The 24,705-nt window shown below is 49.2% G+C and overlaps 5 protein-coding genes across 5 annotated transcripts; 2 read left to right on the plus strand and 3 right to left on the minus strand.

Moving 5' to 3' along the window:
• Positions 1-207: 207 nt before the first annotated feature.
• BDV27DRAFT_156818 (type I polyketide synthase) lies at positions 208-7,843 on the plus strand (the record flags this gene model as incomplete). Its single annotated transcript, XM_032072403.1, has 6 exons — positions 208-1,387; positions 1,467-5,767; positions 5,837-5,911; positions 5,977-6,317; positions 6,431-6,911; positions 6,986-7,843. The coding sequence occupies 6 exons, from the start codon at positions 208-210 to the stop codon at positions 7,841-7,843; spliced, it is 7,236 nt and encodes a 2,411-aa protein (XP_031928613.1).
• Positions 7,844-8,095: 252 nt separating this feature from the next.
• On the minus strand, positions 8,096-9,274 carry BDV27DRAFT_102527 (class I SAM-dependent methyltransferase). Its single transcript, XM_032064305.1, has one exon. It carries the CDS (start codon positions 8,982-8,984, stop codon positions 8,301-8,303), a length of 684 nt encoding a protein of 227 aa, XP_031928614.1. The 5' UTR covers positions 8,985-9,274; the 3' UTR covers positions 8,096-8,300.
• Positions 9,275-11,511: 2,237 nt separating this feature from the next.
• On the minus strand, positions 11,512-13,610 carry BDV27DRAFT_171555 (amino acid transporter; the record flags this gene model as incomplete). The annotated part of the gene is made up of 9 exons (XM_032075629.1): positions 11,512-11,984; positions 12,056-12,381; positions 12,433-12,456; positions 12,523-12,903; positions 12,955-13,009; positions 13,064-13,091; positions 13,147-13,260; positions 13,316-13,386; positions 13,440-13,610. 9 exons carry the CDS (start codon positions 13,608-13,610, stop codon positions 11,541-11,543), a joined length of 1,614 nt encoding a protein of 537 aa, XP_031928615.1. The 3' UTR covers positions 11,512-11,540.
• A 989-nt stretch (positions 13,611-14,599) lies between these two features.
• BDV27DRAFT_171557 (uncharacterized protein) lies at positions 14,600-16,051 on the plus strand (the record flags this gene model as incomplete). Its single annotated transcript, XM_032075630.1, has 5 exons — positions 14,600-14,848; positions 14,905-15,009; positions 15,073-15,300; positions 15,352-15,494; positions 15,544-16,051. Exons 1-5 carry the CDS (start codon positions 14,660-14,662, stop codon positions 16,049-16,051), a joined length of 1,173 nt encoding a protein of 390 aa, XP_031928616.1. The 5' UTR covers positions 14,600-14,659.
• Positions 16,052-17,216: 1,165 nt separating this feature from the next.
• Positions 17,217-19,428, minus strand: BDV27DRAFT_126694 (phosphatidylinositol-3-phosphate-binding protein BEM1). The gene is made up of 2 exons (XM_032066604.1): positions 18,595-19,428; positions 17,217-18,522 (listed from the first exon to the last, which is right to left on the minus strand). Exons 1-2 carry the CDS (start codon positions 19,039-19,041, stop codon positions 17,611-17,613), a joined length of 1,359 nt encoding a protein of 452 aa, XP_031928617.1. The 5' UTR covers positions 19,042-19,428; the 3' UTR covers positions 17,217-17,610.
• Positions 19,429-24,705: the final 5,277 nt, after the last annotated feature.

A 24,705-nucleotide genomic window follows, 5' to 3' on the forward strand; every position in this document is an offset into this window, starting at 1 on the left:
GTCAACTGCGCAGCCCCTAACTGATGCCCTATGGTTAATCAAGGTCGAATAGACTCACTACATTGCTTGTACGCATTAGTTAAAGCAGGCACATCATTATCTTTTGCTTGCTCCGATACTTCCTCCTCCATCCATCTTCACCTCCTTAACCTTGCCTTTTTTTTTTTTTTTTTCTGAAGCTTTTTTTGCTTTTGTTTTTCGGACAACATGACCCAACCAATGCATGACAGTCGACAGCCTATTGCTATTGTAGGCTTTGCATGTCGCCTCCCAGGTGGTAACTACTCGCCACACAAGTTCTGGGAGTTTTTGGAACGAGGCGAGATTGCATACAACAAGGTGCCAGAGTCAAGATTCAACCATGCGGCTCATTATGATGGGTCATTGAAACCCCGGACCATGCGCCAACCCGGTGGCATGTTTCTCAAAGATATTGACTTGGCGGACTTCGATGCAACCTTCTTCGAGCTACCAGCTGCCGAGGCGACTGCGATGGACCCTGCGCAGAGGCAAATGCTGGAGGTGGTCTACGAAGGCCTAGAGAATGCTGGCATTCCCCTCGATAAGATCAATGGCCAACTTGTCGGCTGTTATGTTGGCAACTACGCCTCAGATTATGCAGACATGGGTGCTCGAGACCCCGAAGACCGAGCGCCTGGCCATGGGCTAGGAATTGCACGCACCATTCTGGCCAACCGCTTGAGTCACTTTTTAAATGTTCACGGACCTAGCATCACCCTTGACACCGCTTGCTCCAGTAGTCTAGTCGGCCTAGACCTTGCCTGTCAGGCTCTGCGGGCAGGTACAATTGATACGGGAATTGTGGCCGCGGCCAATGTGTACATGAGTCCAGAACATCTGATTGATGCTGGCGGCGTTGGAGGAGCACACTCGCCTACGGCTTTGTGCCATACCTTTGACGCCGCTGCTGACGGTTACGTCAAGGCTGAGGCGGTAAACACAGTCATTGTGAAGAGACTATCGGATGCCATTCGCGATAAGGACCCTATCCGTGCCGTGGTTCTAGGTACGGCCGCGAACCATAACGGAAGGACGATGGGCATCGCCAGTCCAAGCGCGGAGGCTCAAGCGATGGCCATTCGCGCGGCCTATGCGAACGCAGGGATCACTGACTTCAATAAGACTGCCTTTTTTGAGTTCCACGGAACAGCAACGCAAGCAGGTGACGCCGCAGAAAGTGAGGGAGTTGCATCTGTCTTCTCTGCGACCCGAGCGGCCGAAAGTCCGTTGATCATAGGATCTGTCAAGAGTAACGTCGGCCATTCTGAGCCAGCTGCTGGCTTGACGGGTCTCATAAAGGCGGTCCTCTCTATCGAGAAGGGGGTCATTCCCGGCAATCCCACTTTCGTTAACCCGAGCCCCAAAAGTGAGTTTTATATGACTGACCCCCGACCACAAATGGATACACTCAGGGAATCCTTTTTTTGCTGATATACTCCTGACAGTTGACTTTGCTGGAAACAAGTTGAGGGCTACAAGAACATTAATCCCATGGCCTAAGGACGCGCTACGGAGAGCGTCTGTCAATTCATTCGGCATCGGCGGCACCAACGCGCATGCGATAGTGGAGGTGGCCAAGGCAGAACACAGATTAAACCATGTATATTCATATCGCGATGCAAATAGTGACTTCACACTGGACGATGATGATGATGATGATGACGACGACGACGAGGAAGCGAATCAGATATATACTCTCGTTATCTCTGCAAACGACAGCGCGAGCCTTGCCGCAAACACCCGAGCTCTCTGCGCTCATCTAATAAACCCCAGTGTGAAAGTCAATCTCGCAGATGTGGCATATACCCTCTCCGAACGTCGTACACGCTTGTTCCATCGAGCGTTCGTATCTACGCGAACCACGGAGCTTCACGAGAATCTGTTCACCGTTGCCAAGAAGAGCCCCAAGGTACCCAACGTTGCATTTCTCTTCACAGGTCAAGGAGCCCAATGGCCTCGAATGGGTAGGGCCCTTGTGGAGGCTGTTCCATGGGTTCGCTCCACGCTGGAAGACTTGGATAGGGTTCTTCAATCCTTACCAAATCCACCCGAGTGGTCCCTTGTCTCCGAGTTGACGGAAGATCGGTCTGCCGAACATGTACGCCAACCCGACCTGGCACAACCGCTGGTCGCTGCGCTTCAGGTGTGTCTTGTGGACGTATTGAGATCGTGGGGGATCAAGCCAAGCAGCGTTCTCGGCCATTCATCCGGAGAAGGCGCCGCGGCCTACGCCGCTGGTTGGATGTCGCGTGAAGATTGTATCAAATGCGCTTTCTACCGGGGCCAAGCGGCCAAGAATATCAGTGATCAGATGGAAACCGATGTAGGTATGCTTGCTGTTGGTGTCAGTGCCGAGGCAGCTGCGCCATTCGTGGAGAAGCACCCCGGCAATGCATACATAGCATGTTATAACAGTCCTACCAGTCTCACCATCTCGGGTAGAACCTCTGCTCTCAAAGCAATCGAGACGGAGCTCAAGGCAGCTGGCCATTTTGCACGGGGTTTGTTAGTTGACATGGCGTATCACACCCCATTCATGGCTGCTGCTGCGGAAGGTTACCAGAAGCTTCTCGACAACGACCAAGAATTTGGACGCCAAGATGGCTCTCAATCTGGCATAGCAATGTACTCTTCGGTGTCAGGCTTAAAGAACGAGACGCGAACGGGATCCATGTATTGGAAAACTAACATGATCTCTCCTGTACGTTTTGATGCCGCACTGGAGGAGATGATCAAGCAAGAGTCTCCTGATATCCTAATCGAACTGGGGCCGGCAGGGGCTCTGGCTGGCCCGGTCGCGCAATTGTTGAAATCTCTGGCCAATGCAGGACACATAACATACTCCACTGCATGGAGTCGCGGGGCCAATGCTAAAAAGTCGCTGTTTGATGTCGCCGGCCGGCTCTTCATCCAAGGCGGCAACGTTGACCTTGCGGTGGTAAATCGGTACAACGACACAACGGTACATACTGTAGTTGACCTGCCCAACTATTCATGGAATCATGCCGTCAAGTATTGGCATGAAAGCGCCTCGAGCAAGGACTGGCGATTCAGGAAGTTCCCTGTTCACGACCTCCTGGGTAGTAAAGTGCTCGGCGCTCCTTGGCACACTCCGGTCTGGCGCAATCGACTGAACGCCAGCAATGTACCATGGATCATGCAGCATCAGATGGGAGGCGATGCCATCATGCCCGCGGCTGGTTACCTGACTATAGCCGTCGAAGCACTCTTCCAGAAGCTCCGTGCCCTGAACCCTGACAAGTGTCCCGCAAGTCCCAACGAGCTCAGCTATTGCTTCCGCAATGTGCGCTTCCAACGAGCGATGGTGGTCGAGGAGAACAAGGACGTCCGCATGATGCTCACCCTCACCACAGTCCCCGGTAGCAAGGACTGGCATGAATTCCGCATTTCTTCCACGTCTGAGGCAGACGTTACTGCGGAACATTGTTTCGGTCTGATTCGTACCCAAGATGCCGTCGACGACGTTTCGCAGCATCTCACACCCCTGAAATCCACCGTCCCGGTCGAGCGGTGGTACAAGGCTACCAGAGATATCGGTATGGGCTTCGGACCTGCCTTCAAGAGAATGCTCCAGGTGGAGTCGAGAAGTGGTGTACGTGCGTGTCGGGTGCTCCTCACGATGCAGCCGCCAGAGTCGGCGCATTCGCCTCAGTCTTACTATCCAGTTCATCCAGCTGCACTTGATGGCTGCTTCCAGACTCCCATCCCCGCAAACATGGAAGGAGATATCGTCAATGTCAGAGATGTCATGATCCCAACGATCGTCGACGAGGTCATCATCAACAAGCTTCCCACTGAACTTAACCATGCTATTGCGGATGCCAGCTCTGTATACTCGGAACGAGGCCGACTAGACCAGGACAAATCCTGGGTCGCCAGTAGCTCCGTTTTCGACTCCCAAAGCGGTGCTTTGATGGTTCGTGTCACTGGCCTCCACTACATCAAGTTGGATGTGCCTCCGAATCCGGACCCTCACACGTTTGACCAGATTAGCTGGGCACCAGATGTCTCGCTCTTGACGCAGGACCAGATGCTGCACCTTGACCCTGTAACCTCAGGCAACCGACTCAACAAAGTCATCGATCTCATTGCTTACAAGAATCCCGCATTGAGGGTCTTGGAGGTCAATCTCGACGAAGAAGATTCGTCGTGCTTGTGGTTTGATTCTGGCAACGCGGCGTACAGACAATCTTACACTCAGTACGACTTCGGCGCGTCAAACAGCAGTCCTCTGGCAAGCGTCTCGGCCAAGTACGAAGGCAAGGAAAACAGCGCCTTCCTCCTCATTGTCCCAGACGAACAGGGTCTCGGCATATCGCCATCTCCAGAGCCTTACGACCTGGCTTTGATCAAACTTTCTAAAACGGCATCCACAGCCGAGGATATCCTGCACAATATTCTTCCCCTGCTGTCTGCCAATGCTTGCACGCTTGTAGTGCGTGCGAGGGATGAGAATGCGGCGACCGCAGAGCAGGATGGATGTGCAGGCGAATCGGATGGATTCGAGCATGTCACCACCGCCGAAACGTCGCACACAGCGTCGGCGGGTTCAGCCGCAGGATCTTCCAGATCAGAGGACGAAAAGGCTTCCAGTTCCATCGATTCAGCTGCTTGGAATCACGATTACCTCAAGCACAACAATGTTGCAGGCCCCATCGAGCTTGGAGACACCACTGAGGATGGACGATCGGCCTATTTCTTGGCACCGACTCGAGCAGATCAGATCAAATCTACCAGCCAGCGAACGCTTGTGGTCCCTCGATTGATCGACGGTGCCAATTCAGCTCTGACGGCGTCGCTTCGATCTAGCCTCGAGTCGGCAGGCTGGCTCGTAGAGGAGCGTTCGGCTCCGTTCCTGAAGCTCGCAGAAGGCGAAATCGCTGTTGTCTTGGATGAATTGACAGGCCCCTTGCTTCGATATGCGAACGAAGATCAGTGGAATGCCATCAAGGCACTGGTCAGCTCCGGCAACCCACTACTCTGGGTCACAAAGGGAGCGCAGTCCTCTGCAACCGATCCCGATCATGCCTTAGTTTACGGTTTGTTCCGCGTGGCTCGCCGAGAAGATCATGGCGCCAACCTCACCATCCTCGACGTGCAGTCCAGCACAGGCCGTGCAATGGAGCTCGCTATCGATCAAGTGCTTCGATTGTTGGCTGCAGGTGCGCTGACGGAAAGCGAACTCATGGAGCGCGAAGGCGTCCTGCACATCCAGAGAGTCATTCCCGATGTGCCCATCAATGAGTTCAAGCGTGCCGAGACCCAAGGGCTGGAGGTCATTCCCAAATCATTCCACGGTAATGAGGTGCAGGTGCAACTGAGAGCTGAGCAGCTAGGCACACTCGAGGGTCTGACCTGGTGCGAGACAGAAGTAACTGAGCCCGCAGTTGAAGAGGACCATATTGAGGTTGAAATCATGGCGGTCGGTGTCAACTTCAAGGACGTTGCCGTGACCATGGGGATCGTTCCCGATAACGAATACAGCCTCGGCTACGAGTGCGCTGGTGTTGTTCGACGGCTCGGGCCAGCAGTGAAGAAGTTCCATGTCGGCGATCGTGTGTGTATGATGAAGCAAGGCAGTCACGCAAACCGTATCAGAGTCCATATTGACCGCTGCCACGTCATCCCGGATACGATGAGCTACGAGGATGCTGCCACTATTCCATGTGTATATTTGACATCTCTCTACGCCTTGTATCACTTGGCAGGTTTGCAAGAAGGCCAGGTAAGCTAGTCTTGGTACTGAATCGTTTGTTTTGACGACTCACGCTCACACAAAAACTCGGTTCTGCAGTCTGTCCTCATTCACTCTGCAACGGGGGGCATTGGTATCGCTTGCATCGAGCTCGCTCGGCACAAGAAGGCAGAGGTAAGCCCAAGCCAAGTCTCATGCTGATGAGTCCAATTTAACTCGTCCTGTGTTTTACTACTTAGATCTACGTGACCGTGGGCACGGAGGAGAAGCGCCAATTTTTGGAAAAAGAATACGGCATCCCAAGAAGCCGCATGTTCTCTTCTCGGAACACCAAATTCGCAAGCGAAATCATGCGAGAGACCAATGGTCGCGGCGTCGATGCCATTGTCAACTCACTGGTTGGGGAACTGCTTGATGCTTCGTGGAGAATTATGGCAGATGGTGGCACCATGGTCGAGATCGGCAAGAGAGATATTGTGGACCGAAACACTTTGGCCATGGAACCTTTCGACAGGAACTGTTCATTCCGAGCCATTGACCTCTCTTACACCAAGCACTTCAACGAGAAAATTGTAGCAAGGTTTGTCTCACTCCGACTTTACACACACACACACACACTCTCTCTCTCTCTCTCTCTCTCTCTCTCTCTCTCTCTCTGTCTAGCAAACCGAGCGCTAACTGTAGACCATATAGGCTCCTGACTGAACTTTTTATTCTCATCAACGCAGGTCACATCAAACCGATTCATCCGGTCACCACGTACGACTTTGAAGAAGTCCCCGCAGCCCTGGCCTTCATTCGCACTGGACGTCATATTGGTAAGGTCGTGATAACAAACAAGAATGACAGAGAGATCATTGTGCCCACACGACCCGCCATCCGTGGACTCAGGTTATCTCCAGATGTCTCGTATCTCATTGTGGGAGGTCTGAAGGGCCTCTGCAGTACGCTGGCTGTGCACATGGCACAGCATGGTGCTCGACACATTGTCATTAGCAATCGCAGCGGTATCAGTGATGAGGCGTCGGCTGAGATTGTGCGAGACTGCATGTCGTATGGATGCCGGGTGACTGAGGCCAAGGGTGACATTGGAAACATGGATTTCGTGAAAGGTTTGGTGCAAAACACCTTTCCAAGGATTGGTGGCATTGTCCAGGCAGCCATGGCGCTGAACGTAAGTGCCTATAGCCCCAGGGGAGGGGCGAACAAGTATATTTACTGGTCAACTTCTAACACCATGATGCGCAGGACACGAGCTACGAGTCGATGACCCAGGAACAGTACCAGAACACAATCTATGCCAAGGTTGAGGGCACCTGGAACCTGCACAATGCCACTCAAGAGCTGTTGAAGCAACCTCTGGACTTCTTCACCATGCTCTCAAGTACCTCGGGCGTTGCAGGTCGTGTAGGTCAAGCCAACTATGCCGCTGCCAACACATTCCTTGATGCTTTCGCCAGCTGGCGGCAGCGCCAGGGTCTATGTGCCAACTCAGTCGATCTTGGATTGATCGAAGACGTTGGATATGTTGCCGAAGACGAGACGGGTCTGGATGCGAAGATCAACAGAGCCCACTGGATCCCTATCAACGAAAGCATGTTACGCCGCATCTTCACCTACTCCGTGTTGCAGCAAGATAGACATGCTCCGATCAACCAGAAGACCTCTGCTCAATTAGTAACTGGAATTGCCTACCCATATCCGCAAGACGGATCGGACACTTCGCTCAACCCCCGCTTTAGCCATTTGTGGTCTTTCCGTGGCGCTGGACGCAAGGGAGGCGCGGACAGTGGCAGCGGCAGCGACGACATCGACCAAGGAATTCGCGCTCTACAATCGTTGCACAAGTCAGATGCCGATACTACAAGTTTGACAAAAGCTTGCATCCAAGTCATTTGCTTGCAGTTTGCACGCATTTTGCGACTCAGCGAGGAGGTAGAGCCGGGCAAGTCACCCATGTCATATGGACTTGATTCGTTGTCGGGTGTTGAGCTGCGCAATTGGGTACGACACAAGCTTGACGTTACGCTGAGCACTCTGGATATCGTCAATGCCCCTTCTTTACTGGCTCTGGCTGAGAAAATTGTGTCAAAACTCTCGTCATAGTGAGTGTGTGGAACATACTATGTATATAATTTGGTGCCACCTTTCGGGATAAGGGGAAAGAATATAGAGACATGGCATATGACGTGAGAGCTAGACGTATGTAAAGAACTGATGAATTGACACAAGCCTGATCCTGAGATATAATCCATCTTAGTGTAATTGTATGATGATGATCCTTTTTTAAAAACATAAAGTATCGCCAGGAAGCCCCTATGTGTATTCCATCTCTGCCACTTCGCGTGGCGTTGGTCAGTCAGGGCTCCTGACATGCATGATTTAGTTATTTCCTTACAGTAGCTGGACCTATTCAGCCCCTGAACCTTTAGTTGGGGGACCACGAGATTGAGAAGGAGGGCTAGAGCACCTTTAGATAGGAATATACTGGGTTTCTAGTGTTGTCACGGATGACGATTATCTTCTAACCCGGGCTACTCCAGAACAGACACAGAGAGCGCCATCACACTACTTGTCCACTGCTTGGATCGTCAGAAGGTTCTTTCTTTCGTGCCATGACCCACATAAACTCGGTATCATAGTCTGGATCATCCTCCTCCAACTTCCCATCGCCAGCCTGTAATACTTCCACCTGCAAGACCTCAAATCCGACTTCTGTTAACATTGCTCGATTCTGATCCACATCATAGCTACTCCAGAACATTCCATGTCCTAGGAATTCGCCATGGATTTCTTCTTCGTCGATAGTCGCAAGATTCAAAACGAAGACACCTCCGGGCTTCAACCAATCATAGATCGTGGTCAGCATCGCCTTCAGCTGCGACCGTGGAAGGTGGAATAGCGCAAAGAAGCTAATTACACCATGGAAGCTCGCAGGCTCAAAAGTAAGGGAAGTCATGCTGCCTGCAACCAGCTTAGCCCCGGGGCAACGGGCCTTAGCCAACTCAAGCTGCTTAGTTGAGATATCATTTGCGACCACTTGAGCGCCGTGGTCGAGAAGCATTTTCAAAATAGGAACTCCGGGACCGCAACCAAGCTCTAGAATAGAGGGTGACGGTTGCAGCTTGTCTAGGAGCATCTGGGTATATCTTTCTCGCGGTGATTTCTGACTCGTCGCCCACTGCAGGTACCATTCTGTAATATTGTCGTAGGTGTGTTCAACAATACCTTCAGGGGTGTCCGACATCTTGCCGCAGGACTAGATGTAAAGATTGGTAGGAAGGAGAAGTAGATATATCGTGTTAGAAGACAGGGCAGTAGAGAGATTGTTTAATGTGCACTTGGGACCTGTAGCTGAACTGTTGGATACCGACGAATACACTCCCAACTGGGTAGATACCTTCTATATGAGGATACTGTATATAGCGGTAGATTTAAAAAAAAAGAAGATCATCGATCTCTGGGGCTCCGATTGACTGGAGGCAGTAGATCGATTGAGTCATAGAACAAAGGGAAGCCTTGATTGTATTGACTGTGCGTCAGGTGATCGCTTGTCTATCTATTCATATTAAATTAATTCCATCAATCATGAACCTGATTACATCACGTGCACCTTGAGTCACCGAACGGACAGCGCTAGTTTAACTAACGCAGGTTGCTTACCTGCTTGCTTATGCTTACTTCGTACTCCTTACTAGTGTCCCTTCTTGCCCATCTTCTTACTCACCTCTAGACTTGTTTATCGATTTACTTCCAAGGCCGATGACTCAGGCAATGACTAGTACCCCGCTGATCAACTACCCGACGTGACTCAAAAAGTTACCAACAGTTGGAGTCTAGAAGTATTTTTCTTCATTCACGGTATAAAGCATTGAATTCTATTACTTTAATGCATCTATGCAATAGGCTACTCTTGTGTTGATATATTCCGAATTCGACCTGGAGCAAGTCAGTACCTTCTGTTCCTTAGGGTCGGTTGAACCGGTGCCTTTTGTTGACCATGGACGCAGTTGAGGACTAGACGAGGACTACCTTGCCTCGATTGTCCTGGTTAGGGCTAGCCTTCTTTTAAGGGTAAGGCACGTAAGCAGCGCTTTTCAAGCTCTCCACTGGGTTAAGACACGAATGGATGTAGGGTTTTCTCAGAGACAAAGACTAGAAATGAATCCTGGGGATATTGGATTTCTCGCAGTTAGGTCCAGTGGATCCCCTCCCATCGAGAGAAGAATCCGCGAGTGTCGTGCTTGTTGTACCTATGGGGGAGAGGAAGCCATTGTGTCGCCCATATGGACAAAACAATATTAGCCGACGATCGAGGGAAGTGAAAGGAAAGAGAAGAATTCAACGTCACTTATTTATATATTATTATCTTCTTTCTTTGTTCCTTCTAAGCTTTACTGGTGATTCGCCTCCGAGGCGATTCCAATCAGTCGTCTTGCAACAGAGAAAACCCCCCAAGGACACCGTGATGACCGGACTACTTGGTTTAGATAACGAATCAACGGGAAGCTGAGATATCGAGACAGTAAGTATCAGGTTCAACAGATGGACTATTTCTTACTTCTACCCGTACAAGAAAACATGCATACAAAGAGCAAAGTCCATCCATCAAGCCCAATCCATGCTACCTTGATTGATACACTCATCCTCCATTTGTAAGCCTCATCTCTTGTACATACTTCACAACCAGTAGTTATTCGGCTCTTTCTTTAGGGTCTTCGCTTAATATCTGCCTCGTGGGCGATAGTTTGAGCTATAAGGCCTCTCTCATAGGTTGGGACTCTGAATCCCTCCTACAGATTACCCATGTTTAGCTCAGAGAACACGGATCAGGGTAAGGTGACATAACTCTGCTGCCCCTCCCGCATTACCATAAGGACAGTTAAATGTCTTGATAAACAGTAATCTGTATGACAGGATGTGCCCTGGGAAACCCTGAAACTATTTTCAAGATAACCTTTCATCGGATATTCTCACATCCAGAAACCTTGCCTTTGATGGGCCTCGTCATCAGCACCTCCTTCTCACATAACATGTCGAGGTATATCCACAAACGCACTTACACACACAGATGTTCATTAGCTGACTTTCATCGTCTGTTCCAACCTGCTGATGACCGTTTTCCCAAGACAGCTCGTCGGATAGTGAGCGAAATTTTCGTTCCTATAAACCAAGAACTTTCCATGGCGAATGTGTCTGGGTCTAGCTTTCGATTTTGCTGGGAGACTAGTGATTTCAGAGTGATTTTAGGGCAGTGACGCATCCTAGATGTTAACGAGAAAATACAATTGCTCAGGTTAAACTTCCATTCTCGGCTCTTAAGAGTCATCATATATGATAACCATCGTATCTTTGGTGGTAGGCCAGTTGTTTATGTATTGAAAAGCGAAGGTCGGAATCTGATTCCTGGTGTAAATAATCTAGCAACCCAAGAACACGCACTTGAATTCACGTTGAACCAGAGCCGAAAATCATACCGATGGACAAAGTCTCATTTTATCCAAGTCACAGTAGTCTACTCATATAGGCTTAGGGGTGGTTGCAATGATCAATCTCAATTCTTTGAGGGGCCAGTGATCCTAATCTGAGTGTGATCTTATAAGAGTAGTAAAGGCTCGAACCAGATTACAATATAATTAAATTTGAAGAAGTCGAAAATAAGCGAATAGAATAAATGGAAATGTGCATCATACGTGTACCACTAAACCCCTAGTCGAGACCATCGATATCAGTTTCATGAACATCCCATCAACACGACCCAGACTTCCCCAGTTGTGAGACTTTGGTCCCCACCTCAGATAGACTACTGGAACTTCCTTCCCTCCACCTTAACCACCGGCCCATCATAGTGCTTCCTCGCATATGTCCAATACACAATCGTTGAGATTCCCATCAGTCCCACGAACAACACCGACGCCCAGTTGAAGTTCTCAGCATTGACATCGTACGCATTGGGCCAGAAACTCCAGAAGAAAGACCAGCTGGCATACACCATGGCCAAGATGTTAACGGGCATACCGAAGCGTCCCAGTGTCCATCGGGAGGGTGGAAGCGGTGGATCGCAGGAAATGCGCCGCGCAATAATACAACCGATGGAGATGAGATAGGTGGCCATCAACGCAGTGGTCGATAGGGAGAGCATGGCATTGAACGCGACGGTAGAGCCAATGTTAATGAGAGACATTGCCATCGAGAAGAGACAAGTGACAATGATAGAGTTGACCGGGATGTGTAGTCGTGGGTTAACCTAAAGAATGCTATGTGTAAGTTATAACGAACAACAACTAGACATTAGATTAGGGTTAGGATAGGACCTACCTCTCCTAGCCAGTTTGAAAAAGGTAGGCCATTGTCGCGGGCAAAGGCAAATGTCTGACGCGAAGCCGATGCCAGAGAGCTAATCGTGATCATGACAATCAAGACAAGCACAATCACCACAAGTATAGTCGCGCCGGCAGTATTGTCAACTGCCTGGCGGAAGACATGGATAAAAGGGAATCCCGTGGGAGAGTCGAGAGCACTTTGCACGTCGGGCATACAGAACAGATAGGTGAGGAGCAGGCCAAAGGCGAAGGGGATGTTCAGGAGGAACGCCCAGATCATCGACTTTGGAACGATGACGCTGGCATTTTCAATCTCTTCCGCTATCGATATATCAGCAAGAAGCTCTGTACGATGTGCCAAATGTCACTTACACATGTGTGCAACAGAGTCAGAACCTAGAAAGGTAGAACGTAAGGATTAGCTGCTACAAAAGGTCTGAAACTCCAAGGTGCAGCTCTCACCTAACACGACAAACATGCAAGATACTTGGCCGACCATGACTGTCCATGAGACAGATGGCCATCCGGAACCATAATCTGTAAACCCAGTGAAGACATCTTCTGCCTTTGCCTTTGGAGCGAGAACAAGCAGGGTGACAATCACTGGAATGAAAGCAAAGAAATGACAGGTAACGAAGATCCCTTCCGCCAAGGGCAAATGCTTCGCACCGAAGATATTGAATAACGACATGCCGATCGCTGCAGCAAAAACAAGCAATGTTCCCTGCCAGCGCGCTGGCGAGTAACTGTCATCATTCAATGAGATGAGACCTTGTACTATCGTTCCAGCCAGGTAAGCATCAAGGGCGACGATGCTCTGCCAGGATATCGTTGAGAGCCATCCTATCCTACTCAGTACAGAACATGGTTGAGACTCATCTACAATGTACTTACCAGAGGCATAACTGAGAAACTTCTGGTAGGCCCGAGGAGCGAATTCGGAAACCCACTGGCACACATGTCAGCGGTGTCTAATAGTTACTTTTTTATATACATGACTTACATGGTACTGTCCGCCCGCGGTAGGTGCCCTAGACATGGTTAGATCACAATCCAAAGAGTTCAAAGAGTAGCAACTCTGCTTACATGGATGACATCTCCGCCATGGAGAGCACGATGAAAAGCTGCCCGCAGTATGCCCATACTAGGGACCAAAACAGAGCAGGTCGTCCACCAGCTGTCAGACCTGGAGTATTGGAGCTGGCTTCGCATTAGCCTCCAATGCTGAATCAAACGTGTGAGACGGGAAGTGTACGTCAATAAGATCTCCCATGTACCCATGACACAAGTCGTGAAACCGATGGTGCTGGCCATGCGGAAGTTCCTCTATATGTTGAGTCAGTACTATCGGAAAACCATACGCCCCAGGATATACAGACCCGTAGCTCCTGCTTCTTGCCCATGCGCTGCATGTCCCGTTGATCGTTCACGGTGAAACCTGTCTTAACATCGTCGGACAAGTCGGGATCAAGAGAACCATTTCTCTCTTCTACATGTGGAGAACGGGCCGAGCCGACCTCCTTCAATTCCAGCTGTCCACTGGATAACATATTGACGGAGAGATAGAGGGCCTACAACGAAGGTAAGAGAACTGGGTGAGTTGGTAGAGAGAGAGAGAGAGAGGGTGTTGTTGAGTTTGCTCTTTTTTTTTTTTTTTTTTACATTCTTCTCTGGCAGTTCCGAATTCAAATCACAACGGGGCTAAAAACATGTACGTAAATAGTGCAGGAAACTATAAGGAACGATGAAGGGTTTGGACAGGGGGTTATAGTGGAACTTTTCTGTCAAGGTTGCGCCAAAACGGTTTTGACAGTCTAGGCCGGCGAGTTAGGGCACGAATGGGCTCACTAACCCGTATAACGTTGCATTTAACTACTAATAGATACAGGATCGCCCCGCCACGAATGGGATCTGCCGTGCAAAAATCTTCCGAGCCAAGATCCTAGTGACAAATGTGTAACTCCCGTCAAGGTAAGTCTTTTCTCTGACATGGGGGCGATTTTGTCGTGGGTTGTCTGTCTCTGGTCCAACGGCTGTCGTTACGACTCCGTGTTGGCTTTTGAATATTGACAAAATACCAGTGAAAGAACAAACGGAGAAGTGATAAGAAAGACAGGTCTTTATAGGGAAAAAGCATTGAAATGATATCCATTTATTACATTTTAGGGAAACGTCCAACCGACGAAGTTTATGCGCCTACTGCCCATGGCACTGGCAGTGTTAGGGGTCTTGCAGCTATTATGTATTATGTAGATGCAGGGATGTATTCCTTCGGCGAGCATAAATTAAAGAGAGTTACATCGGAAAAGGGTCCCTTTTCACCTTAATTTCAATCCCCCTCGACTAAAACACCAATGGGCACTTTAGTCGTGCCTTGGACCCAGTATCCAACAGTGAACAAAGCCCGATGCCGGAGGACCGCACCAGAGAAACTTCACTAGTATAGTTCATTTTTTCCCCATCTGGAACGTTGGATGATATCCCCTGGCTCAGAAGAGGTGGCCTGCTGAGAAGTAGATAATGCTTTCGTCTGGCTCTCCGGGTCTTCATTGCTGGATTGATCCTCTGATTGATTCGACTCCGGGAATGTGCGTTCCTGATGTCGTCCAGCAACGCTGATGGAGACTCCTACGTCCAGGTGACACCAGATGACCATAGCGCCTTCATCATTATTGCGGCTCTCATTGGCCTGAGCTGGTCAATTCTCATCATTGGCATCAGGGTGTATCTCCGCTTGAAGCTGAATCCTCCCTTTGGCTTAGACGATGTAGCCGCCGTATTCGGGACGGTAAACATGAAACACTCTGCAATCCAGTCATCACCAGCTGACGAGATGATATTCAGGTCATTGGGACCGTGCAAACAGCCGTGATTCTCCAAGCAGTGCGAAATGGGATCGGTAAGAAAGAAGCTTTGCTCACCGATGATCAAGTCGAATCTGGACTAAAGGTAAGCAAGCCAAGTATTTGTGGGCCAAGTTATTTTGGCAACTGACTTTTGACATTGTCTTAGGGCATCTACATCGCCTGGCTCCTGTATCCTGTCGTCGTCTGTGCGTCCAAGGTCTCAATCTCCCTCCTCATCGCGCGTCTCACCAGGACAAAACTCCACCTGAAAGCGAGCCGTCTTCTAACCGGATTCATCCTTCTCTGGGGCGTCATCTCGCTGTTCCTGATTGCGTTCCAATGCAAACTTCCCATGCCATGGAATGTCGGGGCAGTGGATCATTGTGGCAGCATGGTATGATAGTCGTCTTTACTGAACCAGGGCTGTATCTAACAATGCGATCAGTTTGCCCAATGGACGGCAGTTGAGGCGGGAAACATCTTCATTGAGCTTCTCCTTCCATGCATTGTCATTCTCATGGTGTGGGATCTACGCGTGGCCTCAGCCACCAAAATAACCGTGGTCATGGCCTTTTCCCTCCAGTTGCTGTACGTATCCACCGTCCACATTCTGACGCCACTAACCATCATCATCAAGTGCAACGATTCCCATCATTGTGCGTCTCGTATTCCTCCAGCAGAGCACGACAGGAGACAACGCCGCCGACCCGACGTTCACAATCACCGACACCGTCCTAGTTACAGAAGTGGCAATGCACTTTTCCCTCATGTCGGCTACATTTCCGTGTCTTCGCAAGTTCCTCCAGGTATTCGACTTGAACATGGGTGCCACAACACATATGGACTGTGAGCCGGGCGGCACGTACTACAGTCGGTCTCGCTCGGCAGGGAGCTATGCGCTTCAGTCGATGGAGCAAGGCTCCAGAGTAGGAAAGGAGGAGTTCCCCGGTGCAAAATCTCGATTTAACCCCAGAGGACCATGTCAGACTGTCACAACAGTATCAGGGGGACTGAGTGATGGGGTGGGTAAACAGAAGACACAGCGGAATAGTCCCATTGACGATGCTGAGATGAGAAGTATCGACAGTGATGGAAGTCAGCATGCGATTATTAGGCGGACGCAGTGGGAGGTTAAGGTGGAGTGAGTCGACGATTCTGCGGATATCGTTGTTGTTTGTTTGGGCGGTTGACTGGGTTATCCAGCCTTGTGTATAAGTAAACCGACTGGAGTAATGCCACAGTTTAATGCTAAGATATCTATAATTGAAGTGGTAAGGCCTATAGCACAGAGAAATGTAATTATCTTCAATTATATATTTTCAGTAAATCAAGATGATTAATGGCTGAGAAGAGTCTCACTGATATCGTGTCCTTTGGTACAATAAGACCTCCTGGTCCAAAAAGGAGCACCACTATATGTATAGAGGTACCATCATCTCCTCGTCTCTTTATTGCAAAAAGACAAACCCACCCATGACATGAGGGTATCAAGACTGTGACGGCTTCAGTGGGTGGGAACCGTATGCACGGAATGCTTCCAGAAATATAGATGTAAGGTCTCTACGACCAGAGTATGTATGCCCTTCATGTGTAGATAGACCTATTCCATCCGTGTATCAATGACAAGATGCATATCAGCAAAGGCAAGTCTGGTCAAGTTGATTCAGTGTAGAATGAAAAATAAACGCCTCGCTTCACTACACACCTTGCTTGGGAGCAGATATATCCTTGCCGAGCGGAAAACAAGACTTTTGAAGCGTACTCGGGAATCCTGCCTTACGTTTACCTGCTTCGCTGGTCATATTTTGTAAGCCTTGCTTACTGCATGTGTTGGTGACGAGGCCCAACACCCACCCTCTTTACATACACACACACACACACACACACACACACACACACACACACACACACACACACACACACAAAGCGTTGACGCAAGTGCTTGGCAATAGAATAGAAGGACAACATGCCTCAGTCTGGATATATGTATCTAAAAATTAACCCATAATGTTCAATGAGGCAGGAATCAGACGAAATCCCATTCAATGCAGTGGCTTGGCCGCTTGGAGTGCATTCTAGACTATGACATCGCTCGCGGCTCGAGTTGACAAGTGCTCGGTGACTGACAACTGAGGCGGAATTGAGAAGCAATTGAGACCATGGATATCTCAGAGCTTGTAATTACCCTGACCTGAGGATCAGGCATTGATCGCTCACCGGAGAAAGTTACACGGAGCAAGTTGGAGCTTCCTGGAAGGTACCTGGATGCCCATCAGATGAATGAGTCTACGTCGGCACAAGCAACCGAGTCAATGAGTAAAATAGTAGGTTATGAAGCCTACCATACAATATGTATATGTAAAACAAGTTATGTACATGGGATCGACTGTGCATCAAAAGGGTATGAGAAAATCACAATCAACCATAGCCCAAAAAAAAAAACCAAATGCAAGACAACAAACACGATAAAGAGATACATAATGGCATAAACATGTCGGACATCACATTCTTATCATCCATCAGCCTCCGTAGAATCGGCCGATGGCTCATAAGAGAAAGGAACCATAACACCGTTGCACCGTGTCCACCAGGACCCTGGGGAGGTCGAAAAGAAGAAAACAGGCATGTCAATGCAGATAATCAACAAATCTATCGCAAAATGCCCACGGGAATCAAGTTTCTATGGTAAATCCGGAGAGGAGCCTCAGACGAGCTCAACGAATAGCGTCAGTTTGGAGTTGCGTTGGATGGCCGTGTCGAGATCGGTGTCGCTGACCAGATCGACGTAGGCGCCCGACGGCTCGTCCTTGTATTGCACCGCGATTTCATTATTAATCTTCAGGCGATCCATAAGTTTCTCCCGCAGCTGCTGAAAGCTGATGTCGTTCGGGACCCGAATCGCGATGAGGTCACCCTGGAAGGAAACCTTCACTTTCAGTGCGCCACTGCTCGAGCTGGAGACCTGGGTCAGAGAGCTGGCCTGTCGGTTCATCGGGGGAGGCATGCTGTTGCTGTGCGATATCGACGCCTGGGCCCGCTGGTGCGAGTTACGGTCGTGCGAGGGGTTGATCTGGGCCTGCGAGGACTGGCGGGAGGCGCTGCGGGGGGCCTCATGCGCGGAGTGGTGCGACCCACCGGAGAACCGCACATCCTCTCCAAACGCGCTGGGGTCGATCTCGAAGTCTCCGGCGCGAGGAGCAAGCAATTCCCGGACCAACTGACACCGGGAGATGTGGGGAGGCATGCTCAGCAGTTTCCGAATATACTCGTCTAAGTTCTGGCGGCGGCCATTGGAGATCGCATCGGTAACGTGGGTGACCGGACCGGGCATGTACGGCAAGGTCCGTGGCTTGCCTCGGTTCCCGGCTTCTTCTTCAAACTGCGTCAAGAGGGCGATCTGAAAGTCATAAAAGTCATGGTAGTATCGGGAGAGTTCCCAACAGCGACCGTCCTCCATCTTCGCCTCGATGATGTACCAGTATTTATCGTTGTCGAAGCAGTAGCGAGGAATGGACGCGGCGACCGGGGCCACCAGGGGCTGCTGGTAACTTTGCATCGACTGGTGAGACATATGTTGTGCGAGAGAACCCTTGCTGGGATTGCGATGGTGGTAGCCCTAACAGGATGGGTTAGCACGGCGATCCCCCGGTATCCTGAACGGGGTGGCAGGGGAAGCGTTGCGACTCACATAAGAATTACCGTTCTGGCTCAAATGGGCAGTGCTCTGATGACTCATGGACATCTTCTCTATGCCGGAGGTCACCGAGTTCACATTATTCGCCGCCGCCGCCGCGGAGTCGATTTTACCCAGCGTGATGCTGCTATTCTTGTAATCGGCGGTCATCTTCTTCCATTCCTCCACTTTGGGTACTCCGGCACGGCGTACGGCGTCCAGGGGATCCGTCACCGCTTGACCCGACTGCATGTCCCTCAGCTCAATGAACGAGACCGGGATGAGACCCGGGCCACCCAGGCGACCGATGGGTTTGGCGACAAACCATTCCGGGTTGGACTGGGCGATGACGATGATGGCCTCGCCGGCTTTGGCATCTAATTCATCGGGTCGCTCAGCCTGGAAGTCATACTGGACGACACCGTAGACCATGGGGCTCGAGCCCTTGCCCAAAGTTGACATTCTGGGGAAGGCGGGGGGAGGGTTATGATTCGGCGAACCGTTGACGAAGTCGGGACCAGGGAAGGCAACTGGAGCTCGATCAGAGAAACCGGAGTCGTGGGATTCCTTCTTCTTATGAAGGTCCAGCGAGCCGGCGCTATTTCTTTCGTTCTTGCCAATGACCTCAAAGAACGACACAGGCACCAACCCCCTAGCGGTAGGGATGAGGGGATTGCACGCTTCGTACCAATCTAAGTCGTCCTCCCTGCTGATAACGTGAAAAAAATCTCCCTTGCTGAAGGCCAATTCCTGTGTATTGCCAGGATCTGGTTGGTAGTCGTAAAGAGCTTTGATGACCTGCGCGCCACCCAGGAGGGTGGTTGATCAATTAGTCGTTTTTGTTTTTTTTTTTTTTTTTTTTTTTTTTTTTGCCAAGGAGGGGGACGATCCGACTAGTAAAGCCGAGGGAAGGAGAAAGAGGAGAGAGAGAGAATGGGGGTGGGTGGACGAAAGAAAAAAGAAAGGCAGGACCGAACAGGGGAAGCAAAATGAATGGCAAGAAACACAGGCAATTACAGAAATGTAACGAAGAGGGTAAAAACTAAGATTAGAACATGCGAGATACACACCTTTTTCGGGGGCAGGATTGCGATCGCTGACTTTGGTGTAATGGAAAGATGATGGTGGTGGTGGTGGTGGTGGGGTTTGGGGTCTTTTTCCCCTTTGAGGGAGCGTCGGAGGGCCTAATGGAACAAATTAATTAATCAATTGATCGGAGATTTCAACGACCGACCAAAAAATTGGGGATGTACGGAGTATGGTTCCAAGCGATAATCGAGATAAACGAGGGGCGGGAAGAGAAGAAGCGCGAGAACTTGAAACAAGAAGGGGGGGGAGAAATGCGATCCATCATACCTTCATGGCTGCTGCCAAAACGGACCAACTAGTAAATCCGATGTAGGAGAGAGAGAGAGAGAGAATGAGAGAGATGTTCACCCAACGGTAACAACTTTAACTCAAAAATTCCCAGTCCAAATAAAATAGAACAAGAAAATACAATCAAAGTAAAAATAAAATAAAAAAAATCCAATGGTTGTCAAGTCGTGTAGGTTTGAGGACTGCCGAAGAGACGAAGATATACAACAACGGATCTGCCTGCTATAAAACCCAATCTGCGCCACCAACAAGGAATGACGACAGGCGATGGCGACCGACGGTCGAATACAAAGAAAAGGAATGTGTAGAGGGGAGTCGGCGAGAGGGAACCCGAATGAATGAATGTAGAGGGTCAAAATAATAATGATATGAAGAGGAAGACTTCGGAGATCGAGAGGGGAAGGCGAATAATAATAGTAAAAAAGAAAGAACTAAGAGATGGAGAGTATCAGTGAGCAAAGTGAGAGTGTGAGAGTGTGAGAGAGGCGCATGTACTGTATGTACGTATGTAAGTATGTATGAGTATGTATGGATGCCAATCGTATGGTCTCTTTTTCCGTTCTATTTGGAGAACTTCGCTCGCTCGCTCGACACTGACTGTCTTTCTCTCGCTCTTCTGCTTTTCGCCCGTTTGTCAGATCTTACAACCACCGCTGGGTGAACCAATCTGAATGGACGTTCTGGATTGCGACGACTCCAAAAAAGCAGCGAGGGGCCCGCTTTGTGTCGCCCGCCCCTGATATTACGGAGTAGGAGGAATTTGGATGGGGCGAGTAACAATGAAGGATGGAGCTGACAGTCCACGCGTGACAGCTGGGGTTGTCCTCGAAAGCCCCAGACTGGAACCACTTTTTTCTTCTTTTTGATTGTTATTCTTGGAATGCTATTCCTGCGTTTCTCTGCATAACCCAAGGGAAAGGCACCTGGTGGCTGTAAATCGATTCAAGGTGGATGGGGGTGGTGGTGGTGGTGAGGGAAAATGGGACCGTGGGGTTCTTGTTCTTGTTCTTGTTCCTGTTCTGTTCTGTATGCTGTATCCAAATTTCGTGGGTTCGTAGTGGCGGGAATTTTCAATCCTCCGACTGGGTTGATAATATGGATCCCTATTCTGCAAGATGTATGTACGGGGATGTATAGATCGCAAAGCAGGAAAGGGAGAAGCAGGGAGGTAGCTCTGGGAACTCCCAAAATAAGAGTCAAGCTAAGATCAAAATCAAGGAATAAGAAAAAGAAAAAAGAAAGAAAAAAAAAAAAAGAAGGATGGAAAAAGCGAACAAAAAGGCTGTACGTCGACTGTCAACTACTGTTAACACATCTGCAACATCCCAAGCACGTTGGATTGATTGGTGGTACGGTACCAGAGAACGGTAAGTAGTAATAAGTTAGTCACTGTATGGATCTACTCCGTCGGGTACAGTCAGTGTGGTTGGGTGGAGACGTGGGATCCGTTTGAAAAAACTCACATTATCGTATGGATGAACAACTTTTTTTTTTTTTTTCTCTTTTCCTTCTGGAAGGAAATCCATGAACTTTAAAAACTGGAAATCTTGGTTTCTTCAATCAAAAATTTCTTAGGGAAATTAAAGAGGCAAGAAATTGAAGACAAATCCGAGTGGGAAATCCAAAGAGCAAACATCCAAACCATAAAAAGAAAAAGAAAAAGCACATACTGAATAATGCCTCAAGAATCCAACCGAGACCGTTGCATGCCTAAAATTACCCTCGATTTTAGTGTTTTCCTTGACCAGACGGGAGAGTCTCCCCGTGGCTCCTGCTGCGTCAACTAAACCCACTAGTTTGATGTCGATACTCCCGATGCTGCCTTAGTCTGCTTCCCTCCAGCCCTGCTAGTTTCACTCGTCCTCGTACGCTCTTTAATTATTCCTTTCTTTTATTTTTTTTTTTTTGTTTTTTTTTTGTCCGAAAAAAGAAGAAAGGGGAAAAATAAGAAAAGAAAAAAAGGAAAAACAAGAAAAGAAAAGAAAAAATTAATAAAGACCAAGAAGTCCAACCGGCAATCCCTGGTATCAACGCGGTTGGGCAGCGGTCCTTGTCCCCGACATCTTACCTTGTTGGTTGACCGTCCAGGAAGTTTACCCTTTCCTTGTGAAATATTGGAACGAACGAACATACTAGAAAAGAAGGATCCGTACCAGTGTTGAAATCTCTGGACGCTAAGAACAAAAGGCATTGCGTACCGCGTGTTCAGATGGAGATCCCCATGTGGAATTGCCACACCCTCGGCAGCTTATTGGAGATGAACCAGACCTCAGTCAGCGGGGGTCAAGTTCCAAGTTGTGGTCCGTGTGTTCAGTCTTGAACTGCCATGGGTGACTTCTCCAAGTCTGTGCTTTCCCTCGGTTTCATTCATGGTATGTAATCTGTACATAACCCGTCAATGATCGAGGCAGTCAATATAATCCCGATAGATGCCCGAACAAAGAATGATGCTCGCAAAAGTCAACCCTGATCAATAGATTATATGATCGACACGTATCAGTCATGTGTGCCGACACTAGAGATTCTTATCTCTTTCTTTCAGCATCATAGTCGCCAATTAAGCTCACTTAGCCTCAGATTCTCCAACTCCCCCGTTCCTACCTATCATCCTTTCTTGGTTCCAAACCCTTTCGTTCCACTCTAAAACATCCTCCCGCATCTTTTTAACTTTCAGACGATGTAAGAGGATAACCTAAATTGGTGAGAAAGTGAAAATAAAGAAGAAAAAGGGAAATTAAGGTCCGGGATTGACGTCCGACATGAATCCGCACCATCTTCTCCATACAGCGTACAGCTGAAGATGCATACCGACTGGATCCCATCTCGATCTATCTTAGTCAGGACCCCTTGTCCAATCCTGTAGCCCAAAATAGTCCAACTGATGCAGGCCCAACCGGGTCGACTCCATACAGTTCTCGTAGGTCGCATGCATAGCTCCCTCCCAGCTCAAGCTTCGTCTATGCTTCCGATGCATGCCCTGAGTCATTCCGGCGATCAGTGCCCTTGCAGGGCGACTGCATACCGACCAGTTGGGTTGTTGGCTATGAAGGATTTTCCCCCTCGATCGTGGACACAAGAGCTGAGGACACAGCCCAGCCCCGTGGCCGTGGATCAGGATCTACATTTTACAAAGCTACTCGCGATACACTACCTATTTAATGATGTCAAGGCCTAACAGACTTTGTACTAGTGTGTCAAAACTGACCGACTCTACCAATCTCGAGGGAGTTTGCTGGTTTATCTCGGGACATCCAAGCTGAAAGGCAGGCGTTGGTCTCCTTCGACTGACCGCCAGGTACGAATCACTGACAAAGTACCATACAGGAGAAAATGTCTGAACAGGCCCCACTGGCTCCTTGACTAGTACGCCGAAGAAGGAGGTACTTGAATACTGAGCAGCGGTACAAACTTGATAGGTCCAATTTGGACGTCAGTTAACTCATCGCCTCGTGCGGCTGTCAGACCCATCCATCTCGACTTTTTTTTCACTTGGCATGACTCATGGGAGATCAAGCAAGTCGGGGAAATGGAATCGATGTATCATATAAATGAAATCGGATCGGAAAGCTCAGCCCTACCTTCACCAGCACATACCTTAAATTTTCAACTAGGTCAAGAGAAGAATAGACTCGACACTAGTAGCAGAATCTTTCGGTAGATGTCATTCTCAGTAAATCCGTGGGATTCAATCCAGGAAGGCACATACTCGGAGATCACTGAGAGCAAAGTGACTGCGTCGGAAACGATAATCCACCGACGTCGAAATGATTCTAGAACAAAATCAGACAATGCGTACATGCATCGACAAGGATCTGGCAGCTTACAGCCGACATATCCAGGTACGAACGTGCTGACAGTGGACGGATGTTGACTTGTCTTTCTCCAGAAGACGTCCTGGTAATTTCAGTCGACGGACTTTGCCCGACCATGTGGGCCGGACACGTTCGAGAACCTCGTTGCGGGTCCCCGGGTGTACTTCCAATGTTTGAGCACACCGTTGGTGAGAAACAGGGCGTGCAAAGACTAGGAATGTATAATTCAGAGACAAAGATAACAGTATCCGGTGTGTGTCTCACAAGGGAAAATAGTATCTTTCGTCCAGATCATTCCTCCTCCTCCTCCTCCCGGTACGGACAGACCTGAGCCTCGCGGCAAGGTCAATCGTGGCGTCTGCCGATGTTCTCGGGGACCCGACGGACCAAAATATTCGGCGGCCCACTCCCTCACCCGGTGGGGCCACCTCCACGGTCATCGATGAAAAGAGGCATTTAATCGATCTTATCATCTACCGGAGTACTGTCGTTGCTTACGGTCGGGAAGGTATACACGTAAATCGCCTAGCTATTAATTCTGATTGCTAAGAACTAATCAAATCCAATGCCAGATATCATTCGTTCCCTCCAGCTCCTGCCCAAAGAAAAACATTGCCTAGTCGAATTCAGCAACACTACCAACGCTTTTGCGGTCGAAATGGGTATAGATCTCCTGAAGCTGTAAAATATAGACGCAGGGGCGCTCCAAAAAGAAGAGTCGAACAATGAAAGATAGAAAAGAAAAGAGGGGGGAAAGAAAAGAAACCCAGAACGGGGGAAAAGAAAATGAGAACCACCAAGAGCAGATATGAAAAGTGGATATGGGGTGATTGACATGCCGTATCCCGATTGTGTGTCCTATGGGCCATTCAAGGATTTCATATCTGACCCTTGATGTCGACAATCCGATGAGCATCAGCCTTGGCGGTCTCGAAAA

Source organism: Aspergillus caelatus (assembly GCF_009193585.1).
Source record: "Aspergillus caelatus strain CBS 763.97 unplaced genomic scaffold BDV27scaffold_67, whole genome shotgun sequence".
Lineage (NCBI taxonomy): Eukaryota > Fungi > Ascomycota > Eurotiomycetes > Eurotiales > Aspergillaceae > Aspergillus > Aspergillus caelatus.

Excerpts from the sequence above, each read along its gene's own strand:
- BDV27DRAFT_102527 (XM_032064305.1), bottom strand. The coding sequence starts at position 8,984 with ATGTCGGACACCCCTGAAGGTATTGTTGAACACACCTACGACAATATT.
- BDV27DRAFT_126694 (XM_032066604.1), bottom strand. The coding sequence starts at position 19,041 with ATGTCAACTTTGGGCAAGGGCTCGAGCCCCATGGTCTACGGTGTCGTC. Across the intron at positions 18,523-18,594 it reads GCCAGAACGGTAATTCTTAT|GGCTACCACCATCGCAATCC; the intron begins GTGAGTCGCAAC and ends CCATCCTGTTAG.